General features: G+C 53.3%; 1 protein-coding gene across 3 annotated transcripts in view; it reads right to left on the minus strand.

Annotated features, from left to right (window-relative positions):
* The window catches only part of SCN4A (sodium voltage-gated channel alpha subunit 4), a 44,420-nt gene extending 23,823 nt beyond the window's left edge, over positions 1 to 20,597 (minus strand). The window contains exons 1-8 of one of the 3 annotated variants that reach the window (XM_019637817.1): positions 20,543 to 20,597; positions 4,469 to 5,137; positions 4,260 to 4,378; positions 4,012 to 4,101; positions 3,567 to 3,695; positions 3,011 to 3,102; positions 1,005 to 1,319; positions 104 to 167 (exon numbers count right to left, since the gene is read on the minus strand). In XM_019637817.1, coding sequence (XP_019493362.1) covers positions 104 to 167; positions 1,005 to 1,319; positions 3,011 to 3,102; positions 3,567 to 3,695; positions 4,012 to 4,101; positions 4,260 to 4,378; positions 4,469 to 4,741 — 1,082 coding nt within the window. In that variant the 5' untranslated portion in view covers positions 4,742 to 5,137; positions 20,543 to 20,597. Of the gene's footprint in view, positions 1 to 103; positions 168 to 1,004; positions 1,320 to 3,010; positions 3,103 to 3,566; positions 3,696 to 4,011; positions 4,102 to 4,259; positions 4,379 to 4,468; positions 5,138 to 6,542; positions 6,832 to 20,542 lie in introns of those variants that run through there. The other 2 variants (XM_019637818.1, XM_019637820.1) reach the window with 2 other exon arrangements.
* Between the last annotated feature and the right edge of the window lie 755 nt (positions 20,598 to 21,352).

The following is a 21,352-nucleotide window of genomic DNA, read 5'->3' on the forward strand; positions in this document are numbered from 1 at the left end:
GGGTTTTCTTTACATTCCCATCCATCCCAGGTCCTTGGCCTGAATCAGCCCCTATTTCCCAACACCCCTGGGGCACCTTTTCCCATTGCCCAGCATCACTCACCCAGCATCACTGCTGTTCCCACAGAGCAGGGCGTCCAACGCGCCCTCCAGGAAATAGAAGTTCCCTTTGGGAATCAGAGGCCACAAAGGAAACATGTTACCCACATGGACACACTGTGAGCACATGGACACACTGTACATGTGTGGACACATGTGTGTGGACCATACCAAATAGATGCTCTCTGGATTCCCCTCCCCCTCCTTTATATGTAGCCCACGTCCCAAGATCTCTGGGTAGATACACTGCAGGGAGCTCAGCTCCAAGTGGTGTCAGCTCAGTGCCTAGTGTGGCTGTACAGTCAGAATACAGCGGGAGCACAGAGAGATTGGAGGAATGTGTATGTGTGTGCATGGGGCTACCATGTACCTGCACAGGGTCCCTGACTGAGGGCTGAGGCTGAGGGGTGGAGGAGACTAGACTCCAGGATACCAGGTTGAAGAAAGGGTGCCTTTTTCTAATTTGCCAGAGGCATTATGTGGACTAATAGTGCCGTGTGAGAACCTGTGTCTTGTGTGTGCATGCCTATGAAGCATGAGTATGTGAATAGGATGTGGGTGCATTGGTGCCTGGTGGTGGCCATGCCAGGATGCAAGTACATATTGTGATGAAGGAGAACAGGGAGTGTGCATAGGTTAAGAAATAGGGAATATGGACTGTTGCTTTTTATACTGAAAGCTTCAGAATTTTCAAAACAATTTGACATTTGTTGTCACATTAGCCCTTTGAGAAAGGTATTGTAGGTGAAGATTCTGAGGGTCAGGGGGATCAAGCGACTTGTCTGAGGTTACCCAACTGGTAAGTAATAGATTTAAGTTCACGTCCTCCCCATCCTATTTATGTCACAAGGGGCTGCCTTCAGGGCTGGGACCGGCCCAACTGGCCTTCCAGTTTCTGTTCTTACCTTCATCATTGATGTAGGCATCCCAGTCAAAGGTATAGTTGCTGGCCTCAGTCTCCTGGCTGCCCCACATATCATTGCCGTACCACGTATCGTTGCCGTACCATGTATCATTGCCATACCAAGTATCATTGCTATACCACGTGGTGTTGGTGTCATTGAAGGGCGGGGGCCAGCGCACACACTTTTGCCGCAGGTTTCCCATGAAGAGCTGTAGCCCCACCAGGGCAAAGACACTCAGGCAGAAGACAGTGAGGATCATCACATCCGACAGCTTTTTCACCGACTGGATCAGGGCCCCCACAATCGTCTTCAGCCCTGACCATAGGGAGGGTAAGAGTATGGAGGGGGGAGCGGGCAGGGCAGGTTTATAACTTTTCCCTCCAAGCCTTTGCCTACTCCAGCTTCTTCCAGGCTTGACTTACTAGGGGCACCACTTCCCTGAAGCCTAGCCCTACACTTCTCTGATCACATCCTCAATCAGGAACCTTTGAATGGCCACAGGATCTCAGCCACTAGAAGTATAGATGATAAAGATTTCACGGGCTGCTGCCTGACCCATAGAGCAACACATAGGCACGTGGTAGAGCTTAATAAATGTCACGAGGTTAGCACTCCCAAAGTGTGATCTGCAGGACACTCATCTCCCAAGCTGTACCCTTAAAAGGGGGGTTCAACAATGTTTGGGGAAGGCTCTATATTCCACTCTTGGGGAGTCATTGTGTAGATTAGCTTATCAAAGGCTCTGACAAGGATGTGGGTGCATTGGTGCCTGGTGGTGCCTAACTTATTTGACCACAGAACCCCTTTCCTGATAATGCCTATTAACCCCCAAAAGAACAGCAGGGTTTACTCTGACAAGCTCTAGACTGACATTGCACTACCTTTTCATTCTGTCCCTTTGGATGGACAAAGGCATAAAAATACTCTTACAGAATTCCAGGGACGGATTCCCATCACTTATGGAAGAGCCATAACTTCTTCCCTTGGGCCAAATCGTAATGTCTCTCTCTTCAATATCAGTTCATTTCTTTTTCTTATCCTGGGATAGGGTGTTCAGCAGCCTCCTTATGAAAACCCTCCTGTGCTCTGAGAATGCTGGGAGCATGGCATCAAGGAAAGGTGTTATGATCTTGGCTCAGTGGCCAACACACAGTGTGGCCTTCGCTAAAAACTTCCCCTATTGGGGTCTCTTGGGGTTTCCTTCCCAAACTGCACCTGAGAGCTTTGGACTAGAGGAGGACTAAAAGGTACTTTCGAGCATCAAGACTGAACAATTTCCCCTCCTCCTAGAGACTGTTGTCCATCCCTTTTCAGATCAGCTTTCTCTCCTTTAGCGAACCTTCTCCAGTTTCTCCACATGCTTTTTTGAGGGTCTGGATGATCCGGGTTCTATTTATTTCCTGCTTCTTGATGCATTACTTTGGAATTGCCTGGCCTCATGGCTCAGTGGATAAGCTGTGTGTTCCCTATGGAACTCAGGGTCGGGACTTTCCATCACTGATCCCTTGGTGTCTCAGCGGGTGGTCTCTGTGCCGTCTGCTTATTTTATTTAATACACACACACACACACACACACACAACCATGTGCCAGGCGCTATTCTAAGCACCTTATTGATATTAAAGCACTTACTACTCATAACAACCCAATGCATGACACTGTTATGTATTATTCACATTTTACAGACACTGAGGCACAGACAGGTTAAGCCACTTACCCAAGGTCAAAGTTAGGAAGTGGAGGAGGTGAGAATTGAATGCAGGCAGTCTGGCTCCAGAGTTTGTGCTCTAACCACCTTGCTATGCTGCCTCTCAAATGCCCATCCTCCCGCCTGGGGCCCCTTCTTCTCTCTGGCCATGGGAGCCCCTATGTGTCCAGGCTTTGGTGTGTGTTCTACACACACAGCCTGGGAATCTTGTGACCCTGGGACTTGAGTGTCAGGTTCCAGGCCTGGGAATGGGGGGTGGCCTATTGACCTGGGCAGAGGGTCCCTATACCTCCCCAGTACCTGGGATGACTGTGATGGTTTTCAGGGCCCGCAGAACCCGGAAGGTTCTCAGGGCTGAGATGTTGCCCAAGTCCACAAACTCCGTCAGGTACCTGTGGGGGAGGTGGGGGTGGGATGAGGGCTGTGTCAGAGCTAAGGGTGGATGAGAGGCAGGAATCCTTGTAGTTGGGGTTCCCACAGGGGGCTGGGGACAGGTCAGACACACCAAGGCTCCTACTGGGGCCTGAGAGTTGGGAAAGACAGTGCAGGAGCTTTGCTGGGGAGTGAGGGTGGCAAGGATAGCCCATCTCCCCTAGGAGGTGAGGGCCTGTGGGACTGGGCCCAGGGCTGCTGCGTGTGGTTGTATATGGTATGTGGAGGGGCAGTAGGAGAGCCTCCAAGCCAGACCCTGGGGATGGAAACTCCTAGCCTTGTACAGCTCACTGTCTTTCTATCTGACCTGCGGTCCCTGCAGTCCACCCGTCTGAGAGGGGCAGCCCGCTCAGCTGCTCTCTTTGAGGCCTGGCCCTCTCCCCTTCCCTGCCTCAGCCTCAGGATGCCCTTGGCCCCTGCTCACGCCATCATGATGACGCTGAAGTCCAGCCAGTTCCAGGGGTCGCGGAGGAATGTGAAGCTGTCGATGCAGAAACCTCGGGCCAACACCTTGATGAGGGACTCAAAGCTGTAGATCCCTGTGAAGGTGTACCTGGCGAGAAGAGGGCCAGCCAGGGCCAGGCATGTCATGCCCAGGCAAGGGTGTGGGTGGTAATGATGGACCTCTCAGGAGAGGGGATCACAGAAATGAAATATGCTCCCAGGGGGCTGAGGACTTTGGTGAGAGCGACAATGTATGCCATCCCAGGGGATTAAGGTGTTGCTGGGGTGACAGTGACAGCATGCAGCTCCCTGGAATACAGGAGCACTATTACTCTGAGCATCCTCAAAGCACAGATACCTGGGATGGGTTGTGTCTTAGGGCCAGCAGGGGGTGGGGGTGGGGTCACAGGGAGGGAGAAACTTACTCCACGTTCTTGGACCAGGGGGGCGGTTCGCTCATGGTCATGAACACGCAGTTGGTCAAGATGGTGATCATGATGAACAAGCTGAACAGCGTTGGGGGGAGGGTCAAGGAAAGTGAGGGAGCAGGTGGGGAGGGGAGGTGAACAGAGGGCCTCCTTGTCCACAACCCAGAACGCCCAGTTTTGCTTATGCCTAACCCTCCCCTGCCTCCCCCAGCCCTGTGCTCGCCCCGCTCGCTCAGCCAGGATATGAGTGGATGAGCACCTTGATGGCGCCTCGTCTGATGATGCTGAAGGGGCTCAATATGTAAAGAGCGGGTGTGGCAGAGAAGCGGAAGATGGCCTTGCCCTTGTTGAGCACGATGAAGGTCTGAGGCAGGGAGAGAGCTGTGAGGCCTAGGGACAGGCAGACAGATGCACAATGGACAGACAGGTAGAGGGCACCCTCCCAGGTCCAGACCTTCTTGTCACTGTAGTAGGGATCCAGGTCCTCCAGGGGAATGCCGATGACCTCAGGTGGGGGGTCCCCATAGATAAGGGGCAGGTTCTTGCCAGCCTCCAAGTCACTTCGTGGCTTCCTTTCAGGCTCCTCAATCTCCATCTGCTTGTTCCGCAGCTGCCGGGCCTCCTCCTCCACAGCCCGCTGTTCTATGGCTGCCAGGGACTCCCGGGTGAAGGGGCGCAGGCTATGGGGGCCCAGAGGCACCATGGTGGACAGAGATGGGCGGGCCATCCTTGCATCCTGGGCTCAGGATCCAGGAGGGTAGCGGGCAGCTGGGGCAGCTGTATTGTGCAGCCCCCCAGGTGCTGGGCAGCCACTCTGCCCTGGGTCTGCTGTCTACTACTCACCCCCTGCCTGTCCAGAGGCCAGGCTGGGGAGGTGGGTGTACAGGCCCTGTTGGGGCTGGGAGATATGTGTGCAAGGCCTAGGCACTGCTGTTGCAAAGGTGCTGAACACAGAGCATCACCCTTGAACCCAACACCACATTCTCCCCCACAGGGGGTTGGCTGCCCTCAGGACTGATGGTAAACCAGCCAGATCCTCTTCAGCCTTGGGGACTTGGGGTCAATGCCCCGGTGCCCTCGACTGCCTCCTGCGCCCAAGCTCTGGGAACTGTGTGGCTTCAGCCTACAAAAACAGAGAGAATCACAGCTGATTATGTCCACATATGGCCTCTGTTCCAAAGTGAGGCAGAAAGGAGTCAGATGTGAAATGTGCTGGTGGGTCCAGAGGATGGGCTAAGATGAGGGCCTGGGGGAGATCAGCCTGAAGCAGAAAGGGCAAAGCGATTTCATCTTGAGGGCCAACTTGGATTGGCTGCTATCGGCTGCCTAGAGATGTGGGCAGAGACCATCAAGGTTGCAGCCAGACTCAGTGTAAAAAGACAGCTGTGATTGATTAGTGATGTCTGCCAGGGGCATGAGAAAGGAGGATGTAGTGCATCTGCCTGTGTTTGCCACTTGGTCTGGAGGGAAGAGAAAGATGTGGGCGTGTAGAGCATCCTGTCCTGATCTTTGGGGAAGTGCGATGATGGGCTGGAAGAGGGAAGAAGGAAGGGCCCCAGACCCTGCAGAGGGTCCCACCAGCTCTCCCCAACAGGACCTAAGGGATCTAACCCACGGGAAAGCAGGGGGATGCTGGAGCAGAAAGATGCAGGGCGTGTGGGGGGGTCCTACAGATGCTAACGTGGAAGAGAAAGACACACAGAAAAGGTCATGAGCACAAGGAGGTGGGCAGTTTCCGTGGTGGGGGCAGGGCTAGAGCTCCCAGGGACTGTTTCTGGCTGTATGAACTGGGTGATGACGGGGCACCCACCAGGGGCTCTAGAGGCCTGAGAGCGCTGTGTGGACTGTATCTCCCGCCTCTCCTGGCCCCTGCCTAGCCCTCCTGAGCTTGTTCTCTGTGGAAGGGAGGTGGTGGGTCGCTTATTGCAAAGGCCCTGGGGAATGACTGACATTAGGAGGCAGGCACAGGGAGACCATTGCAGCCCAGTCACATATAGCCACAAGGCCAGTACAGACACTCCGGAACCACCCCTCCATCACAGGGGCTCAGGCAGACCCCACCCCAACCCCCCACCAGAGGCACCCAGAGCTACACCAGAGGGCAGCTCTCTCTCAGCGGGCTCACATGCTCCAGCAGTGAGTGCCCTGGCCCGGCCAGCGCAGGCACTTCCTCAGGCTTGGTCAACAGGTGGGGAGGGTGGCCCAGGGAGCGGCCAGAACCATTGGGCAGAGCTGGCCACTCCCCAGCCTGGCTGCCCAGCTGCTCCCTACCATCACCCAGGGAGTCGTGTTTCCACGGGGGGATGACTCTGCTCATTCCTGCTGACCCTGTCCCCCAGCTGCTCATTGGCCCCATCGTGTATGCGGGAACGCATGTGTGTGAGCACACGTTCACGCGCGCACACACACACAGCCTGAAACCACCCCTCACACCAAGCCCACGGTTGTACTTCACCACTCAGCACACACCTTCCTTCCTTCATCCCCGTCACCGATCCCATGTCTATGCCCATACAGAAGATGCTGACCTGCCAGATGACCCTGGAGGGACCCCATGGCTGCTGGGCACCCTCCCGGTTCATAGACCTCACTTGGCAACAATCCTCTGGCCAATGCTGCCCACTCTCTCCTTCACAGGACCCCAAGTGGGACCACAGAAAACCAGACACAGACTGGCTCTGGCCCAGCACCCGAAACTACACTCACTGGAGTCACCAGAGGCCCCCCGTGGCCAGACCCAGTGGCTTCTTCTCAGCTGGCCCTCCCTCGAACATCTGACACGGCCACTGCCTTTCTTCTCAAGAGAAGAGCCTGGCCAGCTCCTCTGGCCACCCTCCCTCCCTGATCTGTGAGTTCCTCCTTCCTGCTTCTGGAAGACGCTGCTTCTCCAGGGCCTGGTCTGCAGCCCCGGCGTCGTCGCTTCACAGCACGCACCTCTACCCTGCGTCCTCCTCCCACCGCCACCCACCTCCTTTCCGTTGTTTCTGTAACTTTGCCACGTCTGTTCCCACCTCCCCAAGGGCCCTAGACCCGTCAGGTTTGGCTCCCTTTCACATGTAGCCACAGCCTGCACAGCTCTTAGGTCAATGGTAATTCATGGCCTGCTTGCATGTTTGTCCGTTGGTGTCTGTCTTCCCCATCAGACTCCTTGTGGGCTGGGGCTTGGGGTCACCACTGAATCTGGTGCCTGGCACATTGGCACCAGACCCATAGATGGCACAGCCAGCCTGACACCTCCTCCCGCTGTGCCCCAGCTGGCCTCAACCGGACTCCACACCTTTCCCTTCAAAATTTGCACATCACCTAAATTCCTCTCCTCCTATGCTCTCCACCAACCCTGAAGCCACTTCACATCTGGATGTCTTGTTATGTGAGGCAGAAAATGTCCTCCTTGGTTAGGCCAGTTGAGGCATGGTTTTGGTTGGTGGCTACTGAAAGCATTCTGGCGGCACACTGGTCAGTTCCTCAGCCCTGACCCCCGTGCTCCCTTCCAGCACCCACGCCACTCTCCATCCTCCAGGCTATTGCTGCCTCATTACCCCTCACCCGCTCTATTTAAATAACCTCCCACCTGCCTCCCTACCTCTCAGCAGGCTCCCCTCCAGCCCACCATCCACATTTCTAAAATCACAAGTTTGAACATGTCATGCCCTGCTTAATCCTTCAGTGGCTTCCCTTTGCTTAATAGTGTGTCCACACTCCTCTGCATGGCTCCCAAGGCCCTCCATAATCTGATCCCTACCTCTACACCACCCCCTCCCACCCTCTGGCCATGCTACCTCCATTTTTACTAATGAACCAAGCTGCTTCCCACCCCACCCATGCCTTTGTTTATGGTCTGTTAAACCTCCTGGAGTATCCCTCCTTTTTGTCTCTCTGAAGAGCTTTAATTTATCCATCTAGACTCAACCTATACAAAAAAAAACACTACCTCCAGGAAGCCCTCCCTGGGCACCCTGGCTGAGAGGATCATTCCTTTGTGCCAGCAGTGTGCCTAGGGCTCAGTGAAAGTTTATTGAATGAATGAATGAATGAGAGGAGCGCTCTACCTTAGCCCCTTTCTCCTTTAAGCACCCCCTGAACCTAAATCATAACCAGAAACCGTATCTTCTCTGATATCGCCTCTTCCAGTACTCTCCTCCCTGCTCCTCGTACCTCTGAGCTTAGCTCAAGTACTGGCTGCTTCTTGATGCCTTCAGTCCTTTAACCTTGCACTTTCTCCCTCTCCATCAGACTCTCTGTCTTCACTTCCCTCCTTGCACACCCTCAGTTACAAGAGCCATTATCACAATTCCACCCTTGAAAGTACCCTCAACTCCAGCCTCCTGCCTCCTCTCTTCTATCTCACCCACCTGGGGAAACCCCAGATCGCCTGTCCCAGCTAAGCTGTCCCGAGTCAGCCCGTGAGCAGTTGGACATTGCTGCCGCAAAGGAAAGACCTGGCTGGTTTCACGTTGACTTCGTGGTGAAACTCCATAGGTTTGCCCTCAGTTCGGCCCTGTAAGTGCAGGTTTCTCTGGTAGCCTCTTTTCCACTTTTTGAGAGCAACTACTTCATGCCTGTTCTTCTTTCCTCAAACCTTCTCACTCTTCCTCAGGATGCTCCCAGCTGGTGACTTTGCCTCCAGTCTTCGTTGAGAAAACAGGAGGCATCACACACTGTCGAATCGACAAGTATCGTCACTACCCCCGCCCCCTTCTTCCTCCATCTTCAGAAGAAGAATCACCAGAGGCCAGACCTTCCACATGGGCTCCGGGCCTGACCCTTCTTGCCTTCCCGAGGACCTTATTCCCTAGCTATCTTGTCTCTACCACCATCGACCTCTCCCTTCTTCAAAATTATGGCAATGGTGACCGAACTACTCTCCGGGCCTCACATCTCCCTTTATCTATTGCCCAATTTTTCTGTTCCTCTTCACAAACCAACTTCTTGGAAAGTGTCTACACCAGCTGTCTTTATTTCCTTACCTTTTTTTGCTCTCCAACCTGGCTTGCATTCCCCCAACTCAACTTAAATGGCTTTTGTCAAGTCACTAGCACCTTCTCTGCTGCCAAGTCTCCACTGAACACATTTCTGTCTTCACCTCCCTCAGCTTCTCAGCATTCAACCCAGTTGGCGGCAGCCCCCTTCTGGAAATGCTCTGCTCTCTTGGGCTCCATGAGAGTACACCCATGGTTTCCCTACTGTGTCTCTGGCTGTTTTTCCTTTATAATTTTTTTATTAAAAAAAAATTTTTTTTTAAGATTTTTTAATTGGGGAATTGGGGGAGGGAACAGCGTTGGAGAATTGGGGAAGGGGAACAGACAAGTTGCTGTCCTTTTGTTCTTCAGTCTAGTGGAGGACGTCGCTTCACTGGCCCGTGTTGGTATTATGATTGCACTCTCCCCGGGTGAGGCAGTTGCTCATCGGACATTGGACGGCCTCTTACGCTGGCTGCCGGCCACTCACAGTAGCTTACAGCAGCCCACTGCAGCCCCACTGCAGCCTATGCCATTGCCAGCGACTCATGGCAGCCCAGTTCCAGGTCGAGCTGTTGTTCACCATCTTAGCTGTAGAGGGTGCAGCGTCACTGGCCCATGTGGGATTCAAACAGGGGACCCTGCTGCTCAGAGCTCACGCTCCCAAGCCAGCTCTTAACCAGCGCTCCAATCACCCGGCCCTGGCTGTTTCTTCTTAGTTCCCTTTGCTTGTCCCTCTTTCTCTCCCCAATCTCTTAAGTTTCTCAGGACTCAGTCTGGGTACAGATGGCATTATCCCTGTGACTGTAAATAGTGTTACAAGAATATGATAAACTTCTCCTTTGAACTCCAAGCTGATATCTATTCAGCCGGCTCCTATTCAGCCGGTTCCTGGACCACTCTATGTGGGTAACTAACAGGCATCCCAGCCCACAGTGTCTGAATGACATACTTGTGTTCTTCCATTGTTCTACCCACAATCTTCCTCAACCCAGGAAATGGAACCACCAACCATCTGATTGCTCAAGTAAAAAATCGAGGTGTCTCGGGCCGGCCGAGTGGCGCGATGGTTGGGAACTGGCTTGGGACGCCAGAGGGCCCCGGTTCGGATCCCACATATGAGGGCCAGTGACACTGCCCTCTACAGCTAAGATGCTGAACAACAGCTCAACCTGGAGCTGGGCTGCCGTGAGTCGCCGGCGACGGCGTAGGCTGCAGCCCCTGTGGCAGTGGGTTGCCATGGGCTATCATGTGTAGCCAGCAGCCAGCGTGAGTGGCCAGCAGCCAGCGTGAGCGGCCGTCCAGAAGCCGGCGACTGGTCTGCCTCGCCCTGGGGAAGAGCGCAATGATGGTGCCAACTTGGGCCAGTGAAGCAATGTGCTCCACAACTAGACTGAAAAACAAAACGACAGCAACTTGTCTGTTCCCCTTCCCCCAATTCCCCAGCACTGTTCCTATCCCCCAATTCCCCAATAAAAATCTTTAAAAAAAAAAATCGAGGTGTCTCTTTGAATTCTCTGTTTTTCCTCATCTTCTACATCCAGCTCGTCCAACGTTCTATTAAATAGCATCTTCAAAATATCCCTAAGCTCACCTTTCCCCCCTGGTCCATATCACAATAATCTCTTGCAACAGCCTGTTTCCTTCTGACTGCCTTTGTCCTGTCCCTCCAAACCAGTCCCATAAAGCAGCTGGTGATCTTTTAGAAACAAGAAATGAATCCTGTTATTTCTCCTGCTTAAATTCTCCAATAATTTCCCAACACGCTTAGAATAAAACCTAAACATCTTGTGGTGGCCTAAAAGACCCTGGTGATCCAGCCCTTATCTACCTTTGTCTCCTGGCCTCTCTGCTCCAGTCCCCCATCCTCCTTCCAGCTCCTTGAGCACTGGGATCATGCCTGCCTTTGGGATTTGCGCTCCCCGGAGATCTTGTCCCCTTCCTCTTCACTTGGCTGTTCCTTCTCACCCCAGGTCTATACTGAAATGTCTCTTCTCCAGGAGGGTTTCTCCTCCTCCACTCTATCACAGTCCTCTGTGTTTTCCTTGACATCATTTATCATAACTGGTAATTGCTTGTTTATTTTATTGATTTGTCTGTCTCTTCCACTAGACTGAAATGCCAAGAGAGCAGGAATTGTGTCTGTCTAGGTACCCATGGCCAGTCCCAGCACTGGGCACACAGTAGGCACTCAATATGTGTTTGCTGAAAGAATGAGTGGATGAGGCCTTGGATACAGACCTTTCCAGGGATAAAAGGGATTCTGACATATCCCATCCATCCATCCATCCATCCATCCATCCATCCATCCATCCATCCATTTGTCCATTTTTTTTATAAACCAGGAGCTGAGCTAGCCCTGAATAGGTCACAAAGACATACCAATTGGGCATCCTGCCTTTTCCAGAGCTGATAGTTGGGGAGAAGGTGGACATTGGCACATGTAAACTCTAATATGACAAGGTGATGCCTGCCCTAAAGAGGGAGGTGATTATGCTATGGGAGTTCAGGTGGACGAGTGGTTACTTCCAGGTCAGGGAAGAAAAGATGTGGCTTTTCAGTTGAGTCTCCAAGGATGAGTAGGTTATGAGCACAGGGAAACGGAGGGGAAGGACACTCCGGGGAGAAGGAACAACCAGAGCAAAGACAGAGGCAGGACATAGGGAACTACACTTGTGTCAGCCTTTGTGGAGCACAAAATCTGGTTAGGAATTTGGGGGAGGTGGCTTGGGCAGCTGGGCCAGGGCCTTGAATGGCAGGCCCAGAAGTCTGGACTTCATCCTACAGCCTTGGAGAGCCCCTCACAGGGCTGCTGGGTTGGGGTGGGCCAGCATGTACGTATCTTGTACCCACCTATTCAGTGTATCTAGAATACATGGGATAAGCTGTATTGTTTTCAGTAGGCATCAGTGGAGGAATAAAAGGACACCTGAGAAGTATGCCTGGTGACTTCTTGGAAGGGACAAACACAACCGTGCCCCATATCATGGCTGGGTGTCACACTAGCAGATTTCCACGTGGCTCCTCCAGCCACAACCTGGAGTAAAGGGGCCAGTGTGACAGCTTGATCCCTCCTTCTACCAGCCAGAGATCAGACTCTGGCCTCAGCCCTGATCCTAAGATGTGGCAACTATGGGCCTGGGTGGTGGTGGTGGGGGTCTCCAGGAAACTTCATCCCACTGAATTCAGGAATGTTGGAGTTGTAAGCACCTGAGAGATCAATGAGTCCAACATGTTCATGTTACAAAAGGGGAAACTGAGGCCCAGAAAGGAACAGCAATTCTCTCCAGATCACACACTTATTCATTCAACAAACATTTCCTGAGCATCTGCTCCACGCTGGGCTCTGATTTAGCGGCGGCAAAGTGCCTGTCCTCACTGAGCTTGCATTCCAGAGGGAGGAGGCAGATAATAAATAGGAAAGCAAATAAGATAATTTTAGAGAGTGATAAATGAGAGGCTGAGCCAAAACTAAAACCCAGCTCCCTGGGCACCAGGGCCAGAGCCCGTTTAGTAAGTGAGAAGCCCCATGGGAACCTCTGTTGAAACGGAAGTTTGGGCGGAAGTGGTGGGTAAAGTCAGGCCATCTTGAGGGCCTGGAGATGGTGTGCAGACAGGAATAGGGGGTAGGGAGGAAGGGTCGGGAGTCGGGGAGCCAGGTGGGGCCAGCTGTCTGCAGGGAGGAAGCCAAGGGTTAGGACGCTGGAGGGTGAGTTAGCTATTCTCTGGAGTAAGTCCAGCCCAGCACTGTCTCTCTCTGTGGTGTTGCCAGATCGGAACACCCAATTCCAGATATAGTCTGACCACAGAGAGAGAGGCCTTTGCTCCCTGGCCTGGACACCCTTTGTATTCATTCATCCCAAGATGGCATTTGCTTCTTCAGCTGCCGACTCACAAGGTGGAGTTTGCAGTCACCTCTGGAGCTTTGTCTCATGAACTGTGGTCGATTAGAGCTTCCCCATACTACAAACTGTGCAATTGATTTTTCCCTTTTAAAGCCAGGTAGACCTCAACAAAATATTAGCAAGCGGAATCTCAGAGTGTATAAAAAGAATTATACACTATGACTAAGTGGGGTTTACCTCAGGTATGCAGGCAGGGCAGGTTCAACATTAGAAAATCAGTTAATGTAATTCATCACATCAATAGGCTAAAGAAAAAAAACCACATGATCATATCAATAGATGCAGAAAAAGCATTTGACAAAATCTAACACCCATTCATGATTTTAAAAAACCAAACACCTCAGCAAACTAGGAATAGAAGGGAACTTCCTCAAGCTGATAAAGAACATTTACAAAAAACCTACAGGTAACATAGTTCTTAACGGTGAGAAACTAGAAACTTTGTGGGGCCGGCCAAGTGGCGCGATGGTTGAGCTGGCTTGGGACGCCAGAGGGCCCCGGTTCGGATCCCACATATGAGGGCCAGTGACACTGCCCTCTACAGCTAAGATGCTGAACAACAGCTCAACCTGGAGCTGGGCTCACTGCCGTGAGTCGCAGGGGACGGCGTAGGCTGCAGCCCCTGCTGCAGTGGGTTGTCATGGGCTACTGTGTGTAGCCAGCAGCCAGCGTGAGTGGCCAGTAGCCGCCGTGAGTGGCGTCCAGAAGCCGGCGACTGATCTGCCTCGCCTGGGAAGAGCGCAATGATGGTGCCAACTTGGGCCAGTGAAGCAACGTCCTCCACAACTAGACTGAAGACCAAAAGGACAGCAACTTGTCTGTTCCCCTTCCCCCAATTCCCCAGCGCTATTGCCATCCCCCCCCACCCCCGTCCGATTCCCCAATAAAAACCTTAAAAAAAAAAAAAAGAAACCAGAAACTTTGCCACTAAGATCAGGAACAAAGCAAGGATGTCATCTCTCACCACTTCTTTTCAACATTGTACTGGAAGTTCTAGCTAATTCAATAAGACAAGAAAAGGAAATAAAAGGTATACTGATTGGGAAGGAAGAAATAAAACTGTCTTGTTCGCAGATGACATGATTGTCTATGTACAAAATATGAAAGAATTGACCGCAAAACCTCCTGTAACTAATAATGATCATAGTAGGGTTTCAGGACTCAAGGTTAACATAAATCCAGGTGTAGAATATTATTACATTCACCTCTACTTAAGTTCCCCTTGTTCATTGCACCTCTTCACCTCCAGCCTTTTGTGAAAGCCTGTTGGATCTTGATTTTTCCTCTCAGTTCAAGGCCATCCCTTGAAGCTGAGTGTCTGTGATCATGATTGTCCCAAATTATTGGCCAACCAAAGCTCAGGACAGGAACCACTACCCCCCTCCCTCTTGCCACCGTATGCTTCTAGAATCTTCTCTCCTAGAACACCTATACTTTCAAGGAGTGTCCTTCAAGCATTCAGAGACCCACCTAGCTGCATTGCATCAGCCTGAAATCCTCCAAGAGGATTTCATGCTCTGCCAGCCTAGAATGTAAAAGCTGCTATGAGAAACTCTCTTGGAAGACGGAGAATAGATGTGCCCTGCGCCTCACAGCCTTCCTCGTTTACTCTAGGGCACATCCCCGAGGATGGAGAGATGGCGGGTATCTTGCTGGCCTTGCTCAGGTCCCAGTCATCATCCCTCCTGCCAGTCAAGCATGTTCGTCATCTCCAGCAAAGCTGCTGGTCACCCACTAGTGTCTGGCTGCTTCTTTTCTCTGCGGATTGGAAATAAAATTACCCAGAGCTGCATGTAGCCAGTAGAGACCTCTACTCAAGCTTCACTCAGACTCAGAACTTTCTGGGAGAGTGAAACAGCTCCAAACTTTTCCTGTCCTGGCCAAAGACAGCATCGGACATCCGGGTGGCCTACTTCCCAAATTCCTACATTCCCACTGTGGCCCAACTCCAAGAATGCAAAATGGGTCCCCATGTCCCCCTAGTTGTAGATCTCAAGACACAGCTTTTTCTCAGCGGGGGCAGGCTGGAGGTGGGGGTGGGGATGGGAAGGGGGTAGTTGTGTTGTTTCTTTGCCAGCACTTAGGTCCTTGGCAGGTTAGGAGCCTGAAGGAAGTCACCCAGATGGCCCTCCTCTCCTGGTCTAACACTCTCGGCAGAGGAAATCTGCTTCAAGAGGTTTTGGAGGGCAGCCTGGAACCTGGAACCCGGAGCCTAGTGCAGAAACCTCCGGACACTCAAGAGCCCCAACAGTTCTGGAAACAATTGAGGTCACATGGGATGCTCCTGGATGAGGGGTGGGCTGGTGCTGACTGCATTTTTCTATGTGGGGCTCACTGGGTCAAAACAAGTGCCCCCACTTTTAGGCATCTGATTCAACCAGCCTGATGATTTGTCTTCCCTAAGGGGTAAGAATGATAGTGGTGGCCACATTTATTTTGCATTTACTGTATGCCAAGGTTGGCTTCCTGTTTAGGATATACTGGTAACCCCTTCCCCCGCAATCTGCTCTGTGCTCTGTCAATCCCCAAAGGCTCTCTAAGAACATGGGTTAGTTTTCCCCCAACTTGTTTCCTCCTCTTAATCCTGACCATTTCTCTCCACCCAGATTGCTTCTAGTTGGCTAGGGGCCTGATGAAATAAAAACCCACAAATGGGCTGTGTTTTGGTTTTGTGAGCAGTGCCCACCTTCCCAGATCACCTGTAGGCCCTGAAAGCCTTTTCTCCCCAGAAACAAAGGCCTGAGAATGGGTTTCTCCTGCTAAGACTGAGCCTTAAATCAGAGGAATTTATCTCATCTCAAGATGTATATAGAATTCCAGGCCTCAGTCAACTTGGGAAAGAGGGGTGGAGAGTGTTGGTTACTCTGGTCCCCAAATCTCAGCTCATTCACCTGTCCTGCTGATGTGTGCAGGCCCACGAGGTGGAGGCTTAAGAAACATTACGTGATGAAAAGCAGTCATGGATACATTCATTTGGTGCTTACCATGTGCCAGGCAATGTTGCAAGTGTATTCATTATCCTAGCTAATAAGGGGCCGGGCCAGTATTTGAACATAGCTCTTTGACACCAGATCTACAAGCCTGTTACTACAAATGACGTCTCCCTCCAGCCTTTGGAGAACTGGGCTGGGCATGGCTGCCCTCCCTCAGCACAGGGCACACCCAGGTTGAGGTCCCATCCAGGTTGCCCCCTGGGCTGGCCTGACCCTCACCTGTCTGTCCCCTTCAAAGGGCAGATCAGAGTCCTTGAGCCAAGCCCCTGAAAGGCGTGGGCTGGGGTGGGTGTCTGACAGGCCCTGGCAGGACCAGGCTCAGGTCTCCTGGGGCCTTGTGTTGGGAGCTGTGAGTGGTGGGGGCTACAATAGTTTGGAAAAGAGCTTTCCTCGAAGTTTGGTTTTTGTTTGCACCAATCGACCCTCATATACCCCTCAGCTCCCTCTGCAGCCCACTCGTGTACACACACACACACACTCCTTGCTTCTATGTGTCATTTCCCAGCCGCTCCTAAGGGTGGGGAGGCTGATTAGTTCCACCCAGGCATGGGGCTTCGTGCCCTTGGCTGGCTCGGCAATTTCTAAGGAGCCCCCAAGCATGGTGACCTGGACTCCATGGTGTCCCCCACAAACTTGTATATGTGCACCCTCTTCTACATACACATCTAGGCCCACCTCACCTGCCCTTGGGCAGATCCACCCCTGCACACAGGGCTGCCTCCCTCCACCCCTCACCCCTCACGCCATCTACCCTGCAAATGCTGACCTCTGTTCGGCCTCTGCTCTCTCTCTGCCCTGCACCCTTGCCTTTCCCAGACCACAGCTGACAGGCCTTGGTGGACCTTGGGTTCACCAAGACACCAACAAGAGGACTGTGCAAAACTGATCCTGAGCCTGGAGAATTCCAGGGCCAACATGGCTCCCTACTCCATCAACCCCTAACCATCTGGGTAGGGTAGGGTAGGCTTTGAGCTTGCCTTCCTGGCTCTGGGGGGTTGGGGTCATGGTCACCAGCACTAGGACAAGCGGCCCTCTAGCTGCCTGTGGAACCTGGGCCTATGACCTGAAACCCCCAAGAAAGGACCTTCAGCCAGCCTGGCCCTGCCACTCGCTCAGAGAACTTTGCTTAGCCCCAGAAATGGCTCCAGAGGTGTTTACTCACCAACTACCCTGGTAAAAGATCCTTCTCCAAAATTACAAACCTCAGAAAAGACCGGAGGCACCGGCAGATCTTACTAAAATATGAGCCGGAAGGACTCTGCTTCACAGCCGTCACGGCAACATTTGCAAAATATGGAGACCCTGCCTCCATTTTATACAAGGATCTCCCTCAGCTGAGGGAGATCAGATAAGAAGACGAATACACCCCCTCCCAGCTGTGCAGGGTGCCCAGAGCTGGATAAGATCTTCCTGCTTCCTGCTGGGCAGCCCCACCACCTTCTTGCAGCGCCTTCCTGTTCTGTTATCCGCACCCTCCCCCACCCCCACCCCCCAGCCAAGAGCCTTTTATTTCAGAGTCACAGCCCCAATAATTAACTACTGGTTAACACTTGTGTAGAGCTGACTACCTGCCAAGCACTGTTCTGGGCACTTCACAAGTCAAGAGCTCATTTAATCCTCACCAAGATCCTATTGTTATACCATCTGACAGATAGGAAACTGAGTCGCAGAGAAGGTTAAGTAATTCGCCAGGGGTTATTTACATAGTAAAATGGGGCTGGAAGCTGGCCCTCAGGCTCCTTGGCTCTTCACCAGTAAGCTATGTCACCACCCCAACCTAAACTGGACCATGACCTCCCAGCACCTACAGGGTGTGCTTTCACAAAGCAGTTCAAAAACAGAGTGGGGTTGGCGAATATTGTGGTTTTGCACTTTTCATTTTTGCTGGGGCTCCTGCCAAGCGGGGGACAGCCTGGCCTTGGAGGGGCACAGCCCCTTCCTCTCCTAGAGTCCCTCCCTCTCCTTCTGCTGTCCCATCCCCGCCCCCCCCCCGCCCCCCCAACAAGGGCTGTTGACTGAAAACTGCAGGGAATAAAAATAGATGTTGCTGATGAGGCAGAATGGGGGCCAGAGCACATGAAAGGCCTGGGGCTGAGGCCGTGGAGGTGAGGGACCTGGGATTCCCCAGCTCCATAAGCACCTTCTGATGGAGCCCCAAGGAGCCCTGAGCCGTCTCTGCCACTGCAGAGCTGGGGACACCAGCCACAACCCTAGGGCTACCCATAGGAATCTACTGCCCCCCCCCACCCCCCACTCCCCTGCCAGGTCTCAGGAATGAGATTTCTGCCCTCACCCTGCCCTGCACCAGCGTCAGCTCTTTCCCAGAGAGTAGTGGTCTTGGCCACTGTGGGCAGAGTCCTGGCCACTCACTAGCTGTTTGCCCCAGGTAAGTGACAGGACCCTCTGAGCCTGAGCTCTCTTGGTGGAGGCGTCATGGGAGGGAAGATTTGTATAACCTGTACCGTGCTTGTTGACATTCACTCCTCCCTTCTCCCTACCTGCTCTCTGAGGCCTCAGGCTCAGATTTTTCATTTCCCTTCAATTCATCTTCTGTCACCTAGAGAGAATCTTTCCACTCTTCCCTGTAATGTCCAATCCCTTCTCTCCTTTCTGGCTATCCTTCCCCCTGGCACCTTCTCCAAACCCCATCCTCACCCTGCCATTATCTACATTTTTCTCTCTTCTGGTGGCCACAGTTGTCCCCAAAGGCAGGACCTTGTCAGGACCATTCCCAGCTCTGGCCAAGAGTTCTATGCCTTCAGCCTCCAATTTAGGGCTCCCCTTAGTCTGGGCCTGGAGTTGGGGAACAGAAACCCTGGCGAGGGCAGCCCTGACATTTAGCCTAGAGCTAGGAAGGTGACCCCAGGTCCTGAGCCCCTACCCCATGCAAGTTCCCAACCAGAAATGACAAGCAGAACCAGGCTGGGATGGGGCCACCTGGGAAGGACCCTTAATTACCTTCCCAAACCCCGCTAAAGTTCCAGCCAATCGCTTGAGAGATGCCTGGAACGGGGATGAGGGTGGACCTTTGGGTCACATCTGGTCCCTGTGTTGTCCACACAGGAGATATGGCTTCAGTTACCAGCACAATGACCACAACTGCCCATACCACTGCCACACAGAGTGAGGCCACCAGCCATAGGCAGAGGACTGGGGATGACCCCAGAGGAATCTGAAGGGTCCTGGGAGAACCAGCCCTCTCTGCCTCTGTCTAGCCACTGCCATCTCCAGGGTATCTTTAGCTTAGCTCAGGGCCCCAGGCACAGTCACAGCCTTGGTCATAGATGAGTGACAACAATTCCCACCCCCGGCTCCACCCCACCTCTCTGTCAGTCCCTTCTCCTCTCCAGGCAAGCCAGACTGGCCTGAAACTTATTTCTAGCTGCTTTCCCCAAGCTGGCTCATCGCTAGCGGTTGAATTAAACAGCTTCCAAGGCTCCTTTTGGCTCTACTTCCCCGGCTGTGGGCTGATGGATTTCTGTGCAGGACCCCTGCAGGTGGTATGAGTGAGAGGGGGACATGTCTAATCTCCACCTGAAGGGCAGCCTCCCACAGTGGGGCTCCATGAGCCCTCATCTTGACCCGGCCCCCTTCCCTGACCCCGTGCCTGGAGTAGGGGTACACTGTAATGAACCCAGTGGAGTGGGAAGGGGCTCAGGCCTCCCTCCCACACCAGTGCATTCTTGGAAAGCCCCAGGCAGCCCTCACCCCCCACCTTCAGGGTCCCCTAGATGGGGTTTCCCAAACTTTTGACCAAATGTCCCTCTCTGGTAAGCAACACGCCTCACACCCCGCCACCCTTCAGCTCCACATGCCTCCTAATGCCTTCCCCCATCTCTGCTCAGACCATCCTGCCTTCTCCTAGCCACTTTCAGCGTCCTGGGTGCCCAGCTCAGCCCTGGCACTGTACCCCTGCCCCTATTTCCTGCCCCACCTGGCCCTGAGTCTCCTGAGTCCCCTGGAGTCCCCTCAGTGCTGTGGCCCTATAGCTTTCTGGCCACTATATGGGGTCACTACTCTGGCCCCCTCCCCTTCCCCGCTTCTCCAGGAAAGGAGCCGCCCTGTGCTCCAAGCTGGCCAGAAAGACAGGGTGGTGGGCAGAGCCTGGGCAGGCGGCACAGCCTGAGAAAAGTCCTCGGCTGGCATCTCACAGATTCCTGTTTCAGCAGAGCAAAGGAGCCGCCCGCCACCCCCCACCCGGCCTCCTGCCGCTCTCCTCCCCCCAACACCCTTGCCTCTGAGCCGCTGCAAACAGGCAGAGCGGAGTCACTGCTTTGTTTCCTCAACTGTCCTCTCCTGAAGAAACGCAGCCCAGTCTCTGTCTCTTAGGCCACCCCATGCCCATCCGGAGCCGAGCCTTAGCCACTGGGCCATTTGTGACCAGGGAGAGGACCCTTGCTGAGGGCAGGGATAGCCAGCCAAGCAGGGGCACAGGGAGCAGATGACAGTGCAGAGGGTGGCAAGTTTGGGGACAGAGGGTCAAGTCACCAGGAGCTTTGGCAGGGGGCAGCCGCAGAGCAGGGCCTGGTGTGGGCAGGACAGCGGTGCCTAGAGAAAAGTGGTGACTTCCTCAGAGCCAGGCTGGGCTTGGGGCCAGGGTGCCTTGCCCTTGGGGTGGCCTGCCCTTGGGGTGCCCGGCCCAGGCGGGGTGTTGGAGGGGTGAGGTACTCACTGTTGGACGGGAGCAGAGTGATTGCTGTCGTGCCCACCTCGGGCTGGGGCTGGGACTCTGGGGGACTTGGCCAGGGGGGCCGGGCCGGCGGGGACAGCTGCTGCCGCTGATGTCACAGGGTCATGAGTGAAACCTGAGGACTGGGCCAATCTTCAGGTGGGAGCCTCAGCCGCACTTCCCTCACTGGGTGTGTTCTGGGCTCAGCCTGGGACGGCCTGGGCTTGGGGCCCACTGACCCAGGAGCGACAGAGTGTGACACACTCGCCCACTCACACTCATACACACGCACACTCACTGGGGCACACAAATAAGTTCATGCATGCAGTTGCTCTCCCTCCATGACAGACGTACACAACTCATTCTCATACTCGAATCTGCTTTCACATTCATTTCCAGAGACACTCCCATGGCACACACTGGCTCACACACTCACACACACCCTGGTACACACTCATGTACGCACCCCCCACACTAATGCTCACACACTCACACACTCTCAGCCATGCACGTAAATCACCCTTCAGACATTCACACAAGTGCTTCTGCTGCATGTTACACTCATTCACACACATGTGGACTGCTCACACCTACAGACACACTTCATGCTTACATCAGGCTCACTCATACATATGTATTATTATATACATGTGGCCCTATACACTTTCCTGTCAGAGGAACACAAATGTCACACATCATGGGCGTTAGACTTTTATCGACTGTATATCTGTGTGCACACACACCCACACCTGCAATCACGCTCATGCATTCATGCATTTTCATGTACGTTACTTATATCCATGCAGTTGTCTG

Source organism: Hipposideros armiger, unplaced genomic scaffold, assembly GCF_001890085.2.
Source record: "Hipposideros armiger isolate ML-2016 unplaced genomic scaffold, ASM189008v1 scaffold_34, whole genome shotgun sequence".
NCBI lineage: Eukaryota > Metazoa > Chordata > Mammalia > Chiroptera > Hipposideridae > Hipposideros > Hipposideros armiger.